Raw genomic sequence first — 20,422 nt, forward strand, 5'->3', positions numbered from 1 at the left:
ATGACTGCAGTATTTAAATATAAATCATGATGGTACTTTCCCTGTTTTTCACTACCGACCTTCATAAGCACAAGCAAATATAAAATAATTTACATGGTTTATATTTTCTACTGATATTAGACACTATTCTTTTCATTGTAAATAACAAAGAAACAAATTCAGAGTCACTTAAAACCAAACAGTAGGCAATGTATTGAGACTATTTCATGGAACTCCAAAGCAGGAAATATAAGCAGTTGTCCAAAGATTATGGAGCCACAGAGTAGAAAACCCCTAGGAAGTAGACTCTCTTTCTGCCTGTCTGTCTCTGTTTTTATTTCTGTCTTTCTCTGTGTTTCTCTCTCTCCAAATCTCTGTGCCTATGTGTGGTTTCCTATTTCTCTGTCACGCTCACTTTTCTCTTCTCTTCTCCTTGGACATCCTCCTCAGCCTTTTTTTGTCTCCATAGATTGGCATTCTCTGTTCTGCCACAGTCAGAGCCAAATAGGGCTTGGTTTCTGCTTCTGACTATACTTGAGTTCAGCACAAATAATCACACAACCAACACTACTGGTCTTTCATTTTGCTACCAGGCTTCAGGAAGAAGTAAGAATTCTCTCCTTCAGTAGCACTTGTGAAGAATTCATGTTATATAATGATGTGTTTCTTCAGTTAGTCAGCTCCAAATCATACGGGACACTGTAATAGAATAATACTGAGAAACATCATACCTTTATAATAGAGAGATAAGAAAAAGGTTTAATTATGGAGGTTTTATCCTTTGTTTCTATAACAGTAAACTATTATATTCAGTCATAATAGCTACTCTAGACCAGACACTATTCCAAGAGTTCACTCTCACTCTTCCTTGAGCCCCATTCTACTACTCACAAAACATACATACACTTAAATTCTTAAACTCTATGGGGTAAATATTATTTTTTTTTATTATAAAAAAATGAGGTTAAGAGGGGTTGAGTGTCCTGTTCAAGGTTTCAAAGAGCCAGGAAACAGGCAGCAGGCCTAGATGTAGAGCTGGTATCTTCTGTGCTTAGCCACTGTGTCACTCTGCCCTCTGAATTTGGTATTTTGACTATAAAGTCTCATGATTACTTTTTAAATGAAACTACAAGACCTGAATTATTTCATTTTCTAAGAAAATCATCATTTGAAAGTGTTTCCTGAGTTTTCCTTCCATTAAGCTACATATATTGTACTTGATAGCTGTGACTTCACTTCTTCCCATATTCTTTTGTATCCCACATCGACATTTTCTGAATTTTACAAATACCATAAGTTTCTTTAATGAGGGTAGGATGTAGATATTTTTCTTTTTTTCAAAAATAAAAAATGTAAAAAACATCTTATACCAATTTCTGATTAACCCTACTAGATACACTGTAGAACACCATTTTTATTACTTTTTGCTCTTTTTTATAGTCCTGTGTTTAGTACATTCTTGGAGCTCAAAGCCAGTTTAGATCAATTTTCCATTAAGAGCTGAAAAATTGTTTTTAGTGTTTTCCTTCCTCAGTTTATAAGGTGGAAAATTGGTTTTTGGTATAAGTATATTATAAATTCATAGGCTGGTCATTGTAAATTGAAAACTTAAGGGAAATATAAGTATATATACTTTATACTGCATGTTTGACAGAAGCCAGATATGATATTATCTTTCAAAAAACTATGAAAGTTTGTTAAACTATATTTCTACAACTACTGCTAGACAATTTACAAAAGGCATGCTATGGCTTGATCCTGATTAAAACTATTTTTTTATTCTGGATTTCAGAGATACACTGAGAAAACTGTTGTTTACTTTTTTGCCTCAGTTTTATTAAGAATGTATAAGCTGAAACTCAGATTATATACTAAGAACTCTGTAGGTTTTCATCCTGCCCACATGAAATTGCTCTTCCATAGTTAGACTTTAATATGAAAATTGCCTGGCCACTCCTGCCAATTATATTTCAATTATACTTCACGTTGATCCTAGAAAATTAGGCAGCCTAGCAGCATATAAAAAGGGAGCTGAAAACGAGTTTTGTTCAACACAGATAAATTATTTTCCAAATGGGTTGACACTTTCAGTTTTTGAGACAGGTTTTAAACTTTTAAGTGGTAATTCCCCTTCAAATAATGAAGAAGTATTAACAATTTTAAAAGAAACTATGCATTTGGGAACCTCCTGGCTTCCCCATCAGAAGCAGCCCCCCTCCCCTGCCCCCCAACTTTACAGACAAAAATGTGATCTGAACCCTGGGGTTCAGATTAGGTGTCTCCACACTGCCCTCTGCTGACGAGTGATTGCTTTCCCTTCAGCTACAGGCTCCAAGCAAGGAAATTCCGAGACAGGTTTGACTTAAATCTAGGAAGAGGCAGGTTTCATCTGTAGATGAAAAAAGAAAAAGAGAAAGAAAGATCAGTTGGAAAAAGGAGCCATTTCCTTTGCAGAGGCAACTATACCTCTGAAAAACACTTCAGTGAATAAGACCCATCTTGGGGTCAAGGGGGCCTGTGCTGAGTCACGGGGTCACCACTGGACACCTGAGGGAGCGCTGGGATTCATCTGCAAAACCATGGCGACAAACCGACGTGGCTACACGCAGTGGCTCCCGCTTCTGAAAAACCTGTCGTAGTGCCTTGGCAAACCTTCTGATCCTCCAGAGTTAATCTCGACTCCCTCCTCGCTTCCTCACCTCACGGACCTGAAGTAATAGAAGCATCTGGGCAGCTGCTCACCTGTGCTAGCAACTTTGAATCCCTTGGCCTCTTTTTACTGCAGGTCCCTCTGATCATGATCAGTTCTAGGGTCACCACGCTGTAGCTACCCCCTCCCTCCCCGGCTGTGGGGCTCAGGCTGGCGCCTGGGACGCGGGGGGGGGGGGGGGGGGGGGCGGTTCGCGGTCTAGGGCGGGCTGCGGAGGAGGAGTCTCTAGGTCCAGGCCGGATGCGCGCCCCAGAGCGAGCCCCTCGCTGTCGCCACCGCAGCGATGCCGGGCAGCGGAGCCTGGACGCTGGCGCTGGCGCTGGCGTTCCTGCCCTCGGGGGAAGCCCAGCCAGGTAGGTCTCTGCTTCTCGGAGAACGCGGAGCCACCCGGGTTTATGCGCGCCTCCTCTGAGGTCTGACCCCACGAACCTTCTCCTGGTCCCGCTGTTTTTGAGGGGTCACTTTTTCCTCTGCTGCTCTTTGGCTTTATTTTGCATGCGGATGGCTACAGCCTCCTCTTGTCTCGGACCTTGCGTCCTGTTTTTGTTGTCTTGTTTCTTGCTGCTTCCCTGCTCTTTAAATTCCTTCTAATCTGCCGTAAAACGCCTTTGCTGAACCTGTCAGGTATCCTAGAGGCAAATAGATCCCAGTTATCAGAAGAATTGAGTTCCAAGTTGAATGATTTCCATCCCCACCTTCAGAAATAATCGAAGAATACTTTATTCTTACAGTGAATCACTAAGTTGTTTTATGTGTGATTTGATAAAACATTTATTGGTACAGGTTTGCAGTACAAATTTACATTCCGTGTGTGGAGTTGGTACATGTACATAACACATCTTAATTCTTTTTTCATCCCCTTCCCCTCTTCTCCCATGATATTTTTCATTTTATCTTTTAAAATCAGATTTTCTACTGTAAAAGAGATCTTTATGTAAAGACTACCCTGTCCCACTTCTTTAATTTAACACACAAAAAACCAGATTCTTTGAAAGTAACTCAAATTCTTCCTTTCTCCTTGTTTCTTATCTAAATGTGCTCCTCTACCCCCTTGCTTTTTCTGTGCTTCACTGTAAATGGTACTCAAATATGAAAGAGAGAAAAGAAAGGCAGAGGGAGGGAAGGAAAGGAAGGGGAAGGGAAGAGGGAGTTATGGACTTAAACAACTTTATGTTCTTTCTTGCACCGAAAAATGCAGGAAACTTCCTTTAAAGGGACTTTAGGAGTCACCAAAATTAGATCAACCTTAAAAGATTAATTCAGTTTGTTGCATTCCAGGATGTAGAAAAGATAGGATCTGGAGGGGCGTGTGTCTTCTTGGGGGGTGGGGTGGGATATGCTCCCGGAGGATCCATAGTAACATTGAAATCTGGAGGAGGAGGGGACTAGGCCCAAGAGGAATCTCTATAGGGCCTGGATTTGAGATGGTCACAATAAACAAATCCTAACTCAAGAGCAATCAGCTCTATTGCCTCTTTAAAATAAAATGAAAATAAAGGTCTCGAAGTCCCTCAAAAATGCCTTCTGAAGGGTTTTGCTGAGTTGTTTATTGTGTCAATGAAAAGTGCGAGTTAAACCATCCTTGACTTACTGAGAGACTTAGAGGATTCAGACAGCTTTTGTGTACTCTAATGGTTTGCTTTATTTTTGTTTTGGAAATCAGTTTTCTTTGAGAACTGAACTATGCCAATGAACAAAGCACGTTACATAAAGACCATTCTCTTTCTGGCTAGCCCAGGAGTGCTCTCCCGAGGGCCACCAGATTCTTCAGAGTCCTTACAGAAGTATCCACTTTGACTCCATGCACCTTCAGCAGGCAGCTGGTCAAGACCTCATCTGTGACCATTCCCTCTCCCCGGGATGGTATCAATTCCTCATCTTTGACAGACCTGCTGAGATGCCAACCAAATGTGTTGAGGTACTTCAGCTCACTAAAACCTACATGTGGCTTTCCATAGGTGCTTTTTAATGTAAAGACTGAATCATACAGGCAATTTATTTCTACATAGGCCTAATTATGTATTGGGTTGAGTTAACTCAAAGGAGTATTCCTACATTACCTAGTCTAATAATAATACCAATAGGAATAGTTAATGTTATGCTCCATGCAGTCCACACCCCCCATAGCTTATATAATTTTGACAGCTCTAGGATACAGTCTATTAGTAATCATTATCTCCATCAAACAATGCAGGGCATGCAGGTTTTTAGGACTAATCCTCTTAGAGCCACCCAGCTAGCAAGTAAGAGAGCCAAATATTAAATATAAACAATCATTCTCCAGGGCTTAAGCGCAAATAACCTGCAAACAGTAAATGCTACGTATTTTTGTGCTTCAATTCTTGGCAGTTACTGCTGACTGCTACTGTAGGCTTTAGTGGCATGAAGCCTACATGTAGAGCACTTGCTAATGAAAGACTGAGGAGAACCTAGCTTGGCTGGGAAATCAAGTATTTCCTGGCCCTAGTTTGCAAGCACTGACTGCACTGGCAGCAAATTCACTTCTCTGACCTCACCCCACCGGGGCTCCTTCTCTAACCCCACAGTTTGGGGAGCCAGCATACCTTGGTTTTTATTGTTTGTGAACAGACAAGCACTGCATTTTTTAGCACACTAGGCTTAATTTTGTCTATTTTTAAACTTTCATATGTGGAATCACATCAAATGTATTTTTCTTTTTTTTCTTTCTTTTTTTTTTGGTACCCGGGATCAAACTCGGGACCAAACTCGGGACCTTGCGCTTGCAAGGCAGGCCCCGGAACCACTGAGCTAAATCCCTGGCCCTCAAATGTAGTTTTCTACAACTTAAATTTTTTTTCACAAAGTTCACTCTCTGGAGCACACTATACGATGACTCTTATAGGGCAGGTCTTGCTCAGTGAACTAGCCTGAGTGATTTCTTTCATGCTGAAAGCTTTGATACACACATTTTCTTCTAAAATGCTTCTAAGAATAAGAACAAGAAGAACAAATGCAAAACATGATTTCTTGGGTATTATTCAGCTAGCTTGCTTCCTTATCAAGATCCTCCTTGAATTTCTGTTGAGATTTCTAGTTATCTGAATGATGATTTTTTCAAATTCAAATTTCCCCTAATTCATTGATGGTCCCCATTCAGCTAGTAATACATTCAGGGAATGACCGTCATCTCTATTTATGACACTTTTGACCACTTGGCCTTTCAATTCAACTCTTGTTATTGGGACCATATTTCCACCCACATAATGTAAAGAATGAGACTAAGACTAAATCTCATAAAAGACTAAATCCTTTACCTCATCATCCTCAGTTACAGGATCAAAATGGTAAAGAAAGGCTTCAACCTGACATATATTTTGCAACTCAGAACTTCACTTGATTTCTCTGAGGCTTTGAAGTAGCTTACTTCTAAAGATGAAAACAGAGTCCAAGAGTTTGAGCCACGTGAACAGTCATTACCTGGAAGCAAGCAGCACAATATGCAGTGTTTCCCACAGCATGAGGCCTTTTTCTTGATCACAAGCCGCCATCTCTCTCAGCTGTCTGGTTTCCCAAGAAAGTCCAGACAGAAGTGAGTGTTCAGTTGTGATACATGGCTAATATAGGCACTGTGACATTCCAGAAATATGTCCAGTGTCACACTTGCCAACTATTGAAGATACTTATCATCACTTATGAGTTTATTCTCTATAATCATACACTATATTAGGTATTATTTCATTTTTTAAGGTAAATTTTTTTTTTTTTGCCCTGGAGGATATGCAGTTACTATTTATCATTCGGAGTGAGACTATGTCATGTGGGATTATTTCTCAGCACAAGATTTCTTTTCCTTACCATCACCCACATTTTGTGAATTATGCAGAAACAGGAATGATTTTCCTTTTTAAGCATTAATTTAAGAATTCAGAGAAAAATTCACATTTTAATAATTAATTTTAACTTATGACAATACGGCTGTCTTCTTTTTTAATTTGTCACTTTTGTCAAGATTTGCTTGCAAAAAACTAAAAAAAAATCAGGATTTAAAATTAAAATTCAAGAAAATTGCAGGAAATTCACTATATTCTTTAACATTTGTGCTCTTTTCCTTTGATTGAATGAGCAACAATTGATCTAGAACCTCAACAAATGAAAATAGAGGTGTCTCTTTTTGTAGATATCAACTAAGACTTGTCATACTGTGCCCATGGAGAAGTGTTTCCTGGGCATCCCCATCCCTTCTTGAACCAAGAATTTAGAGCGTTCAGTGAAGAATTAATATAATTTTTTTTTTTTTTACTGCGGGATAATACAATTCTTTTTAAATAAATTTTGACTTGGCGATGTTTAAAGTAATGCATAGAAAATAGAAAACTTAAAAAATAAAGGACAGAAATGGAACATTTATTCATCATTTATTCACATAGTCATAACTATCATTAACATTTTGCTATTATTTCTCCTTTCTTATATTATTTTGTTGACTTTTTCTAATTATAGTTATAGCATTAGCATGTTCCTGCTTTATAAAGTCTTTCTCATCAGTTTTGAAAATAGTATTTTGTAATAAATATATACTATATTTAAGCCATTGCCGTATGTATGCACATTCAGAATTTTTCTATAAGTAATTATGAATTAACAAGTGTGTATACTTATACATCATTATTAGAATTTTAGTGTGTTTAGTAAGATTGATTTTTATAAATCTTTTTATAAAATTAATGAAAATTAATCTTTTGGGAGCTTTTATGAAAATTATATTAAACATAATATAAAATTGTAATTCCTATATTAGTAGAAAATGCCTTTTTCAATACTGAATACTCATACCTGAATTTCTTTTATAAATGATAAGTTTTTAGTCTGAGAGTTTTTGAATGGGTAATATACATGATTAAAATAAAATTGATAAATATAATGATATAACAATAAATAATATACCATACTAAATTTAACATTATTTACAAAAATTTACTCCTTATCTAACTTATACTTTAAAAACTATTATTTAGTCATATCTATCAATCTTCCCTGTGTGATACTTTTCTTTGTTTTAAAATATGGAAATAGCAAGACTAAGAATTGTCATCTGGTTTAATAATATTGAGCCATTGCCAGGTAGACATTGCATTGCATACATTATTGCATTTACATATTTCCATAGCACTTTGAGGTGAATACTATTAACCACCTAATATGAAACAGAAGCCTGTTCAGTGCCTTATCCAAGGGCATACATTTAATCAATTCTCCCAAAATATGTACTTTTTTCTTATTTTTCTGTTTAATTAACATTTCCTACCTGTAAATGACTATCATAATAGGCTTCAAATGTGCTTTTAACTTCATTGTTTCCCAAATTATTAAATAATTGTTTCATCACTTGATTTTGAATGATCGTTACATTTGCTTGGTTTTGGTTGCATGTTGAATTATACATTAATTTCTTACATATACTATTTCTAGAAATTTTGTAATGAATCTCCAAGATCAGTTTGTCTTTGCTATATGTTAGATAAGTTTAGCTTATCTCGTTTTAGAATAAATCATCTAGTTTAGTAATTTACCAGACATCATATTTCTCTAGTTTACAATGAAGATACAGCAAATAGAATAAAGGTACTTACACTGAATAACATTGTATTAATTACGAGGTATCTACCTTTAAATTTAGTATTATTTAAAATTGCTATTCTTTATGCTACAAGTACAAGCTAATAGATCTTTAAAATGATTAGTAATTTTGTATTTTAAAGATTGTTTGGAAGAAAATGCAAAGTCGATTTATCTGTATGAAAATAAATTACATTTCCAATTTTTGTTTTTTCTGATGCAAAAGATGAACCACTGTGGAACTCAGGCCCCCATCTGGCTGTCTCTGAGAAATTCAGAAACACTGCCCCCTCCTGGGGAGACCAAGCATCTGACAGCTTGTGCGACATGGCAGTTTTTGTTTAGTCCTAGGAAAGACTGCTGTCTCTTTCAAATTCCAGTGTCTGTAAGAAACTGTGGGAATTTTTTCGTGTACTTTCTGCAACCCACTCAGGGATGTATGGGCTACTGTGCAGACGGTAAGAAAATATTGGTAATATGCATGAACTACTATTTATGAGACTCTAGTTGTATTTGTGCTATTCTCCGGACAGGTTGTATTGAGCTAATGCAAATTTCAGTAAGAGACTGATCTACCACTATTGGTAAATAGAAGCTAAATTTCCAATTTAAATTGGTCATGTTTGTTTGGGATTCTTTTAGGGGGGCACAGTCTAGCTATGTAGTTCACACTGGCCCTGAACTCACTATGTAGCCCAGGCTGGCCTCAAACTTGCAGCAATTCTCCTGCCTCAGCCTCCAGAGTGCTAGGATTATAGGCATGCACTACTATGCCTGGACTGCAAATTCTTAAAGTGCTCAAAAATGTATGCTAACGTGGAAAAGATTTCTCACCATTTTCCCACTGCATACTATGATTGCATTAAAAATTCTTTAGTTTCCTCACACCCTTTCTCTAGATGGTAAGTAAAAATTACAAAAATTTAGATTTTATATTATTTCATATTTCACTCATTGATATTTAATGAATATATATCTTGTGCCATGAATTATTTTAGGCTTTGGGCTCACTGTTATGACCAAGACAAATGAGATCTCTGTCCTTGTGGAACTTACTTTCTAGTGGAGTATCTCAGAAAAATATAAAAATAAACTGGATATGTCTCAATGAAATAAACAAATGTACATAAATCCCTACTATCAAAGAATAAAATAAATATCCATGAGTCCTTACTATATAAATACATGATTAGATAAATAGAGGAAAAGAGCCAGCCTGTACTCAACTATGACTAGGAACTCTCAAATTAGACAATGTGCCCTTTACGTTAGAGTGCTGTGATCTGTTGTCCTGAACAAAATAGGGACTCAAAAACACTGTACTCAATTGCAATGTTTAGTAGAATTACTGGTCCAACTTCTCAGATGCAAGAGACTCAAAACAGAAACTATGTAATGACATCATTTGTTTGCTTCTTTTTATTTTTTTGGCCTGGACTATTTAGACAATAATGAAACTTAAAATCTATGTAGGAGACTCAAGTCCTGGAACATGCTAGAATAGATCATTGTTATTAAATGAGGCAAACATTTAATTCAGCAAACAGTAATTATTGTATCAGTAACACTTAAAACATTTTCATGGTGAAGCCATTAGATTCTCCAAACTAACAAACCAGAAAGCACAGATACAGCAAAACAAATACAATAGTTATTTAGGCCTTAGAGTAGTTAAATAAAAACTACATAGAGTAGTTAAAACTGGGTCAGTGACTCAGTGGCTGCTTGCCTAGCATGTGTGAGGCTCTAGGTTTAATCCCTAGCACCACACACACACACACACACGCACACGCACACACACAAATCTGTTGTTTTGAATTTTAATAACCTAATTGGATATAATAAATATCAAATATTTTTTTAATTTCAAATCTTAAAAATAATTTTGCTTTTCATAGCTATGAAATTTGAACCAGCATTGTTAGAAAAAGGAATTTAATGTTTCTAACACCTTTACCTCCTAAAAATCTATCTCTTAATGTCAGCATAAAGAACGTAAGTTTTCTCCATAGTTAAGTATTTCTACCAATAGTCAATGGAAAATAACAATTTGAATACTTAATGGCAGTTTATAACTAATTCTTTTTTCTTAAAAGTAATGCCAAATACTCCAACTCCACTTTCTATTTTTATTACTATATATTTTTTCAAATGGCTTCTAAATTTGATGTAAACATATCATTACTGGTCAAAAAAATCTGTAAGCAAATAAGGCATTATTGTCTACTTTATTACTCTATTTATTACTTATATTATCTGATAATAGAGACTAGTTAAGAAAGATAATATTCTCAGTCTGACCTGTTGAGATGGCTTATCATGTATATAAAGTATTTTTATCAGGATAAGCAGATAGATCAATGGAAAAACGGTGCCCATATATAGACTAACATGCATATGGTTAACTGATTTTCAACACAGTAATATAGAAATAATATTGTCTACACATACATGAAATATAATCCATATGCAAAAAAGCCAACTTTAGTCCATACCTTTCACCAAAATACAAAAAAGAAAGAGCCCCAAGTCCTTGCAATAATTATATACCCAAATATAAAAGCTAAAATATAAAACTTCAATAAAGCTAAAATATGAATATCATAAGTTAAGGAAATATTTCTAAAATGTAAAACCAAAATTGTTACCCATAAAAATATTAATTATACAATTATCTAATGGTGAAATAAGGTAGGTGCTATAAATATTCAGAGTCAAGTTTTGGTGTGAAGTTGTCATCTCTTTTGAGTAAATACCAAAAAGTATGATTTTCTGTATTATGATAAGTACATTTAATTTTCTATGAAATTTCCAAGTTGTCATTCAAAGTGACCATACCATATTACATTTCTACTCTCCACAAGAATCCCTACTGCTTTGATTGTCAGTGTGTTTCATTATTTAATAATGCAGATTCAGATTTAGAATGTGGGATATAAAAGCTATGACTATTTTGAAATATAGGCCCTGTCCTTACCAGTTCATCCTTAAAAAGAAAACATCTATTATGAAAAAAACAACAGAGTGTACAACTAAGAAAGTCTTGGTCCAATATTAAAACATACTTTTCAGAGGAATTTTACTTTGAATCTACGTATGTTTATATCTTTATGCCCAGTTGAATAAATGTAAAACTAACCTTTTGCAGCTATTTCTGATACAAAATTACACACTTGTGGCCCTGAAGAAATAGAAATCAGAGGTGACTGTATTGGTATGTATAACATTTTCTTTTTAAATGACATATTTATTAATTAGTGGTTTTCTTTTTAAACATTGTGCATATATATATAAATTAGTAATTTCAAGTAGTTACTTATATTCTGTGACTTTAAATGTTGAATTATATTAATAATAGACAATGCTACCACCTGACAGATATAAAAAAATAATGTTATCATGGCTTAAGAAATATTCCTGCAGTTAGCCAAAGTACAGAGAAAAGAAAGTGTGAATATTGGTAGGATTTTTCATGAGAAAATTTGGTAATTTATCTCAACATTCTTAAAAATCTACATGTATTTGTACCTACATTTATACTTCCACAAATCTATTTTAGAGAACTATTCAAGGAAATATGCAAGCACAGTTATTTATAAAAACATTTTTCAATAATGTGAAAAGAAAACTTCAAATATATAGTAACTGCTGATTGATTTAATATTTCTGAGGTAAATAATGACTAAGTACTCAGCAAAAAAGCATTAAAATGTAGGAGCACCTTCTGTAACATTAGTAGATATTGGTTCATTATTGTACTTTTTTTTTTTTTTCTTTTTTGGTACTGGGGGTCGAACTTGGGACCTTGCGCTTGCTTGCAAGGCAGGCACTGGAACCACTGACCTAAATGCCTGGCCCTTGGTCATTATTGTAACCTAAGAAATCAGATTATGCAGTACAATTCCATTTTGTTTTCTGGGAAGATGGCTTTTTTTTTTGGTACCGGGGATTGAACTCCGGACCTTGCGTTTGTGTCGCAGGCGGCGGCACCACTGAGCTAAATCCCGGCCCCAAAGATGGCTTTTATACCAAACAAAAACACCGAAGACGTTAGTTGTATTTAAAGTTTTTCTCTTTTCAATCTGCACTTTTCAAAAAAATAGGCAGAAATTGAAATTAACCTCTTTTAGGTTAGAGATTAAGTTAGCTTTTAGAAACTTAACAATGTATTTTCATTTTTTTGACTCTGAGCATTTGCAAAATGAAATCTGAGGCTCTGAAAGGTCTCTAAATATTTTTATTTTGTTTTAGCCTCAGAAAATTGAACAGAATAAGGTTATTGTTTAAAACTTGACAGTTTATTTCACTGTCAGTATGGTCATCCCCAGGATGAATATCTCTTCATGGCTGAAGTTGAGTTCTAAGAGTAAATTATAAAAATAAAAGAAAGGCATGTGCTTTTATATTACAGTGACTTTTTTCTTTATAACAAGAAATAATAATGTAAAGAACTTGAATTTTGTTTCTTCAATCTTTTAGAAAAGATAATTGCCTTAAAAAGTAAATTACTCTTATTTTCAAGAAACAGATTTTTTCATAGACAGACAACTGGCATCAATATAAGCTTGATGAGCTAAATTGCTGTGCTATCAAACAATACATATATAGAGATCAAACCATGTATGTATTTTGTTGACTGCTAGAAAATAATCATCTTTTCTGCATTTAATTTCATTTTTACTTAAGAGAAATACCAGAGTTATAATCTTTCTATGCTTTTTCCATAAGCCAGTCTTCATTCTTCAAAATCTTTAATTTACAAATTATGCATTTTCTTCCACTAGGTCAGTCTTTGGCCGCATCGCCACCTTCACCTCCCGGAAGGCCAGAGGTTGTGGTGGAAGTGATTGAGTCCAGGCTTTTCTGTAGGTGTGCATTTGATGTTTCCCCAACCAACAACTCAGTGGGATTTCTTGTAGTGTGGTCTAGGCTTTCTTCTCAAGAGATCAAAGAAGAGCTGAAACAAGAGACCACAGTTCAGGCATTCTCTCTTTTAGAGCTTGATGGCATAAATCTCAGACTTGGAGATAAGGTATGTTAAAAAATTGGATTATCATTTATTTTCATGAATGTCATTTTTATCAAATATGGATATATATATATATATATATATATATATATGTCCCCAGAATATTTGTCCCCACAATTGCTGCAAAGCAATTGTGCTAATTCTAGTGATAATTGCATGAGTCAGTAATATAGTCTGACTGAATATGAACATCTCCTTTTAGAAATTTGCTGATTATTATTGATGAATCTTTAGAATTATATGTCTTTTTCAGGTTTTAAAATGAAATCCTTATACTTTGGAAAACAATGTTTTACTTTTTTCAGTAATGATACAGTTTTTATCTACTTTCAAATACATATTAAATAAAAATCTATTTCCCCTTTATATTAAGGTTCAAATAAGTGATGTTTTATAATGATGGAATGTTTGTAAAATTTCAGCCAAATATTTAAATTATTTAGTTCTTTTATCTCTTGGCAGTATCTTCTAATTAAATTAAGAATTTAAAGATAACAATTTATACATAATTTTATAGCTAAATGTTTGTTAACTGTATTCATAGATATTCTGTAGTGCTTCTGTCTTTCTCTTGGAGAAACCACATGTACAGAGTTTGGCTAGTGAAAGCAGAGAATTTTTTGCAGGCATTAAGGTAAGTAGCAGTGGGGAGGGATCAGAAACATTATTCTCCTGAAACTGTGCTCTGTCCATGATGGGCCTGGATTTTTCACAAACTGAATCAGAAAGTTGAAACTCAGGAGTCTGTATTTTTGAAGAGCAATCCTAATAATTCTAATGCACAACAAAGTTTGAGAACCCCTGTTAATGAACTCAAGTTGGGGTATAGAGATCCTTCTTGTTTTACGATAAAGTTACTTCCCAGTAAACTCATCAAAAGTTGCAAATGGTGTAAGCCACAAATGCACTTAATACACTTAACTTACCTAGCACTATAATAGCTTAGCAATATAGGACACTATAGAATATGGCTCACTTACACTTGTTATCACATGACTCTCCGAGAGCTGTGGTTTCCTGCCCTGCCCAGCATCAGGGGAGAATATCGAATGGAATATAATATCTCTGGCCAAGGAAAAGATCAAAATTCAGAATTTGAAGTATAGTTTCTACTGAATACTGAGTATTGCTTTTGCATCATCAATAAAATAAAAAATTCAGAATTCAAGCCATCATTTTAAAAAATGTGTTTTGTTTTTTAAAAATAACAAAAAAAATCAAAAAAATACAAAGGCTTTATTCTCACAATTCATTCCACCATGTAAATAAAAATTAGCATATCACTATTAGTTATTGTGCATTTTTGGTGAGAGGTATCAAGCCAGGAAATAGAGATCTGACTGAAGTAAAGTTGCCTTGGAGACCTGGGCTGTGTGAATTGCATTGTAGCACCAGGATCCAAGAGTTAATGAGCTATTTTAACAGGTGAGCAGAGGTGACAGGGAATCAGAGTGATGGAAGGTGTGTGACAATGACAATATCAAGAGTAAAATCTGGCAAGCACCGTGCACCTGGGAGATCTTATTCACAGAACTGGAGTTCGACTTGGACTCATTCATGTTTAAAAGACAAGAAGGGGAAATTGATAGATTATGAGAATAAGACTTAGGACCAAGATAAAACCTATTTCTAGATAAAGTCCATGCATACACAGTGGGGATTGGGAAATGAAGAATGGACTAGACTGTTGGAATAGCATACCCACAGTTAAGGCAAAGCAGACCTTAGACCCTGGGAACATAGGAATCTTTTGATCTACATTGCTAAGCACTCAGCAGACAACATCAAGGCCCAGTGGGCAGCCCCCAGAAACTGTTTCTAATTAAGCTAACACAGAGAATAATCACTATTGAGAAACATCTGTTTCAAGAGCTAGCCAAAACTTGCTAGCATAGTGCATTAAAAAAAAAAAATCCCTGCTTCTGAAACAAATTGGCTGGTGAACTGGAAGAGGGACAGTCCTAAGCAATACTTTGTTGGTCCAACTGTGGAAAGCAGAGGCCCAGATATAAATTTTACAAGTGACAGCAATACTTGGATTTATGTACTAAAACAACCAAATTTCTTATTAAGATGGTGTGTATAAGTCCCTCAAAATAACCAGATTCTTTTATTGGTTTGTCAGCAAACATTAGCTAACATGTGGAATAATGCAGGAATCTGTATTTCCTCTATTTTCCAATAACTTGCACAGAACTAGAATCACTAAGGCAGGCTAGACCTTGCCCAAATGTTTGGGGAACCAATTTGTGTCTAAATCCAGAGCAGTGTAGTGGCTCCATGCACTCTACATGCTGCTTATATATTTATCTGGTTTAGTTTTCATTGGTTTTGTCTAGTTAAACATTTTGCTTAAGTTACTACCAGTTAATTTAGCAAAAGATGAGCTGCTGAGAAAATGTGCTTTCAAAATTATCCTTTAGAAATAAATTCTATTTTAACAAAACTGCTCTTCTTTATTTTCTTACATCAGTTACAACCTGAATTGAGCACTGTATCAGAAGATGGGAAAGAACATCAGCTGAGGATAGAGAGCACAGTTCCTATTGTTTGTTCTGAGTTTAGTAAATTTGATCAAGAATGCAAAATCTCATTAAAACTGAAAACTGTTGATGAAGGTAATAAACTAAATTCATTTAATTTTATTATTAGATTTTTGAATGGAAACATGCTTTTTTCCCCTAGAAAAATTTCCTCATATAATAAATTGTGGCGTGTACTCATATAGTAAATTATGTTGTGTGTTTACATCCGGTTATAGTATTTGATCATATTAGTACATCAAACTGATACCTATCAAAAAGCAATTTATATTTATGCTTCTTGAGCTCAAAGCATAATTTTTTTTTTTTTAAAAGTGAACAACTTCCTTTTCATGGTCTTATTTCTATTCTCCCTCCTTTTCTTCCTGTTCTACCTGTTTTTCGTCTCCCTTTTCCTTACCTTCCTACTTATTCTTCTCTTTGCTTTGTTTTCAGACAGGAACACACTGTTCTTTAAGATTTTTCCAAATCATCCTCAAAGAAGGTGTGAGAAATTATGCTAAAAATTCAAGTTTATGAAACACGGATCTTATAACACTTTCTTCACACTTCTTTTTCTAATGTAAGCTCATGTTGGGGACCTTTTGTCTTATAATTTCTCTATTTAAATTATTACCTTCATAGAGTTATGATGCGTGGCCACATGTACATCACTGTTGCAGCCATATAGGAAGCATGAAAATCCTCTCATTGAACAAGATAGAATATAAGAGGACAAGTAAGGTAGAGCAGTAGTTGGGTTGCCTGAGTTCTTTACACCCTTAAGCCTATGTTCAAAGCAAGTGGCAGATAGATAGATTAAAATAGAACTTTTGAGTGATCAAAATTCTGTTCACGTATCACTGACATTTCATTATAGATCATAACATTTATTTAGGAAATACACCAAAAGCAAGTTAGGTCTTGATGTTCATGTTATACCTAATTAAATCTGAGAAGTAAAAGGCCACATACAGTTCATGGGAACTAAAAGATGGATAAGGAGCAAGAAAGGAGAATTTAGAGACATCACACTAAGGTAGTTTGCACTTAAACAGGCTTAGATGTAATCCAATTACCCACATTGCAGAAGCACCATGAGCAACACAGTTATTTTCAGTTGCACTTCAGAAATATGAAATTCTACGCTGATCTCAGATTCTGAAAAAAGTTATACTTCAAGATTTCTCTGAAAACAATATCATACAAATCTTAGCACAATTTATACGGATAATAGGAAGATAATATTATCGATATATTCCAAAATTGTATTAGATAATGATTTCCTTCAGTTACAAGTATACTTTAAAATATGTTTGCATCATTCCCTGAATTTGTTCAATAAGTCAATTATGTCCATATGGAGACCCTGAATATATTTCCTACATTTTAGGAGTTTGCCTGTTCTCTTTCTTTGTCTGCTAAAAAAGGCTTTCTTTTTATTTACAGAAAAAATTCTGGATTTCATTCTGGATATTCCTCATTGTATCTTCTTTAAATGTACTTCTATTAAATCTTTGCTTTTATAGAGAAAAAAATTGGTGTCTCAGTGTATTTCTTCAGAAAATACGCTGCTGCTTTTTTACAAGCTTAAAGAGAAGACACTTGTTCCTCATACCGGAAATTCAGGAAATGATATCATGGACTATTTCTAAACCAGAAATATTCTACATTCACCTTAGGGAGAAGGTTAAAACTTTGGATATTTCCATTAGTTTATATATGTATGAGAGAAGAGTATATTATATTTCTAGGGAAAGTGTGTAACCGGAAACAGTTTTTAAGGGATTTTGAATCTAGTTCAATGTGCCCACATCTGAGCATTATAATTTTGTACCTTAAAATCTGCATGCAAAAGAAGATAGAAAATTTTAAATTTCTTTCTCCCTGCCTGGTTCTCAGAAGGACTTTGTAGTCACCATTAATGTAGGAAAACATACATCCTTTATGTCCAGTTTTTTGGGGAATCTGTTCTTTTTGTTTAGTTACACAAATTTCAAAATTCTTTCATTTTGTATTAGCTTTACCTTTCCAAATTCATTTTATTAATCTTTGCTCCATAACTGAGGTAGCATCTCAGGATTTTGAATATGTTCAGAAACATTTGGAAAGTAAAAGGAGATAGTTTACTACTGGTTTGAGGGTCATTTTATTTCATATTTTCAATTTTCAAGATGATAAACTCTATATAAATAATTAAATGCATTGCTACCATTGAACAATGGATGGAACAGGAATACATGTCCTGAAAAATATTAAAGAAGTATTTGAGCCCTAAGCCCAATTGTTACCAGAAAAAAAATCAAACTATATTTCTCGGTATTTTGAATTATGATTTTTATAGAAACAAGGCTAACTTTTATTTACTGATTTTTTCTTGTTAAATTTTAAAAAATATTTTAACACATAATTCTTGCATGTTTATAGAGTACAGTGTGATGCTTCAATACATGTGTGCACTATGTATTGATCAAGTCAAGTATTTAACATTTTCTATCATTATTTTGTGTTATTTATTGCTTTTGAATTTTATCTAGCTGTATGTGAATTTTTAACTTTATTAAAAATAATATGTATGTATATGTATATGCAAATACATTTATGTTAAGATCAGGTAGATTCCATAGCTTTGTTTTAATTTGGACAAAAATCAAAACTATGTTTTTGAAGAGAGAATTTAAGACTAATCTTTTAGTTCAATGTTTGATGTTAGTAAAGCTATTACATGTTTTGCTTAGGATATATACCCATAGGAAAATTTTCAACATATTTTTTCATTCAAACAGGTAAAGAACACCTTGGCTTAAATTTGGCACTGTCTTCCTGTCATGTGGACCTTCACCAGACCTCACCCTGTGCCAATGGAATCTGTAGTTACACTTTTGTGAACTACACTGCTGTACCAGACTTTTTCCCAGATGGAGACAGAGTCACAAACATCATAGTGCAACCGATAGTTAATGAGGATTTCCTGTGGAATGGCTACATTCCAGACAGCGTCCAGGTTGACAAATTAGAAAATGATCTTTATAATTTAAGCTTTAACAGATACTTATATTGTATCATTATATCATCAATTTTATCTAAGATTATTTGGTAAATTACTTTAGTGTTTAAAATGCTTGGTTTTCAAAACAATGATAAAACAAGAATTCATTGCAATTGCAAACTATTTAGTATCCCTAAATAACAACTGATGGTTGTATTTACCGAAGTATTTTTATTTTTAAGATCAGAGTCAAGGATATCCCAACTGCTTACTGTTACTCATTTACTGACCCACATATAATAACCTTCGATGGAAGGTAAGTTTTTCTTTTAGTACTTTTTGTTTGTTTCCAATATTGTTTTGTTTTAAACAGCATACTATTTTATCATTTCTTAGTTCTATTTACTGACAAATTAGAAAGAATAGCATGTATCTCTCTTACTGGCTAGTTTCAAGTTACTAGTCTACTTATGAATATATTTTTTGCCTTAGATCTAGTCCTTAGTAAAAGTATAAAATAATCGTGAGTCTGAATTTATAGAAGTAAAGATTATGAAAAATGCAGACAATTGTTTTTGCTTGGCCATTGTTTATTTTTCAAAATTGATTACATTATTTGTAGTAAAAATATTTACTATGTTGCATTTCTACATAATAATAAAATAATCTTTAAAGTTTAGGCAGAATGATTAAACTAACACATTAGATTATTTAAAAAACTAAACACTGCTAATTCATGATGAGTTCTCAGGGAGAAAACTATTATAACCATCATGAATGTCTAGCTATTTGCCTCTGGAATTAAAGAATAGTTGGTAAAAAGTATCAAAACTATCCTGCTATTAATAAGTGCATTGTAAGAGTTAAACTTAATGATGCCATTCTAGGGGAATTCATAATATTTAGTTGTCCTACGGGAAAACGATACCTCATTTTGAGTGAAAATTTAATTTATGATGTAAGATATAATTTATTATAATGTGATCATTGTCAGTAAAATTATTCAATATGGTGTATATATGTATAGAAACCCTCCAATAAAAATGACACTCTACAGATCTAAGCCAACTATTGAAAAGTTGTAATTGAAGGCTTAAAAGTTTTGGTGGAGGCTGGGCCTGCTGGTGCATGCTTGAAATCACAGCACTTGAGATGCAGAGGCAGGAGGATCACCAGGAATTCAAAGCCAACCTGAACTACACAATCAGACCTGTCTCAAACAAACAAACAAACAGAAAAACAAAACTAAAAACGTTTTTGTGGAAAAACTTCAGGAAAGCACAGTCATGATGCATTTCATTCAACTTAATTCAACACAATGTATTATGCCACCTTTTAAATGCTGGATATATGACAGTGAACAAAATAGATAAACTCTACCTGCTCCTGTGGAACTGACCTTTGAGTAAGTGAAGAGAGATATAAACACCATTAATAAATAAAATATATAGAATGTCTGAGATAGATGCATGCCATGAAGAAAAGTTAATCAGGAGTGGGGAAAGGCTGGAAGTAGAGTTTGTAATTTATATTAAAATAGAATGGGATCAACCTTTTTTAAAAATTTCTTTTAATCGGGCCAGGGATTTAGCTCAGTGGTTTCACCATTCAAAGAC

At 34.2% G+C, this 20,422-nt stretch overlaps 1 protein-coding gene and 1 long non-coding RNA gene across 5 annotated transcripts in view; one reads left to right on the forward strand and one right to left on the reverse strand.

The window, feature by feature from the left end:
• Nucleotides 1-2,197: 2,197 nt before the first annotated feature.
• The window catches only part of LOC147829648 (uncharacterized), an 81,011-nt gene continuing 62,786 nt past the window's right edge, over nt 2,198-20,422 (reverse strand). The window contains exons 6-9 of the long non-coding RNA XR_015448740.1: nt 12,961-13,223; nt 11,406-11,447; nt 3,119-3,318; nt 2,198-2,368 (exon numbers count right to left, since the gene is read on the reverse strand). This is a non-coding gene — a long non-coding RNA (uncharacterized LOC147829648). The remainder of the gene's footprint in view (nt 2,369-3,118; nt 3,319-11,405; nt 11,448-12,960; nt 13,224-20,422) is intronic.
• The window catches only part of Vwde (von Willebrand factor D and EGF domains), a 64,999-nt gene continuing 47,506 nt past the window's right edge, over nt 2,930-20,422 (forward strand). For all 4 annotated transcript variants that reach the window (XM_087204664.1, XM_087204663.1, XM_087204665.1 and 1 more), the window contains exons 1-9: nt 2,930-3,042; nt 4,423-4,607; nt 8,493-8,724; nt 11,415-11,480; nt 13,051-13,298; nt 13,840-13,929; nt 15,769-15,913; nt 18,604-18,821; nt 19,049-19,122. In XM_087204664.1, coding sequence (XP_087060790.1) covers nt 2,973-3,042; nt 4,423-4,607; nt 8,493-8,724; nt 11,415-11,480; nt 13,051-13,298; nt 13,840-13,929; nt 15,769-15,913; nt 18,604-18,821; nt 19,049-19,122 — 1,328 coding nt within the window. In that variant the 5' untranslated portion in view covers nt 2,930-2,972. The remainder of the gene's footprint in view (nt 3,043-4,422; nt 4,608-8,492; nt 8,725-11,414; nt 11,481-13,050; nt 13,299-13,839; nt 13,930-15,768; nt 15,914-18,603; nt 18,822-19,048; nt 19,123-20,422) is intronic.

This window comes from Heterocephalus glaber, unplaced genomic scaffold, assembly GCF_053883595.1.
Source record: "Heterocephalus glaber isolate CG9 unplaced genomic scaffold, H.glaber_assembly_v1.0 deba00000546, whole genome shotgun sequence".
NCBI classification, from domain to species: domain Eukaryota; kingdom Metazoa; phylum Chordata; class Mammalia; order Rodentia; family Bathyergidae; genus Heterocephalus; species Heterocephalus glaber.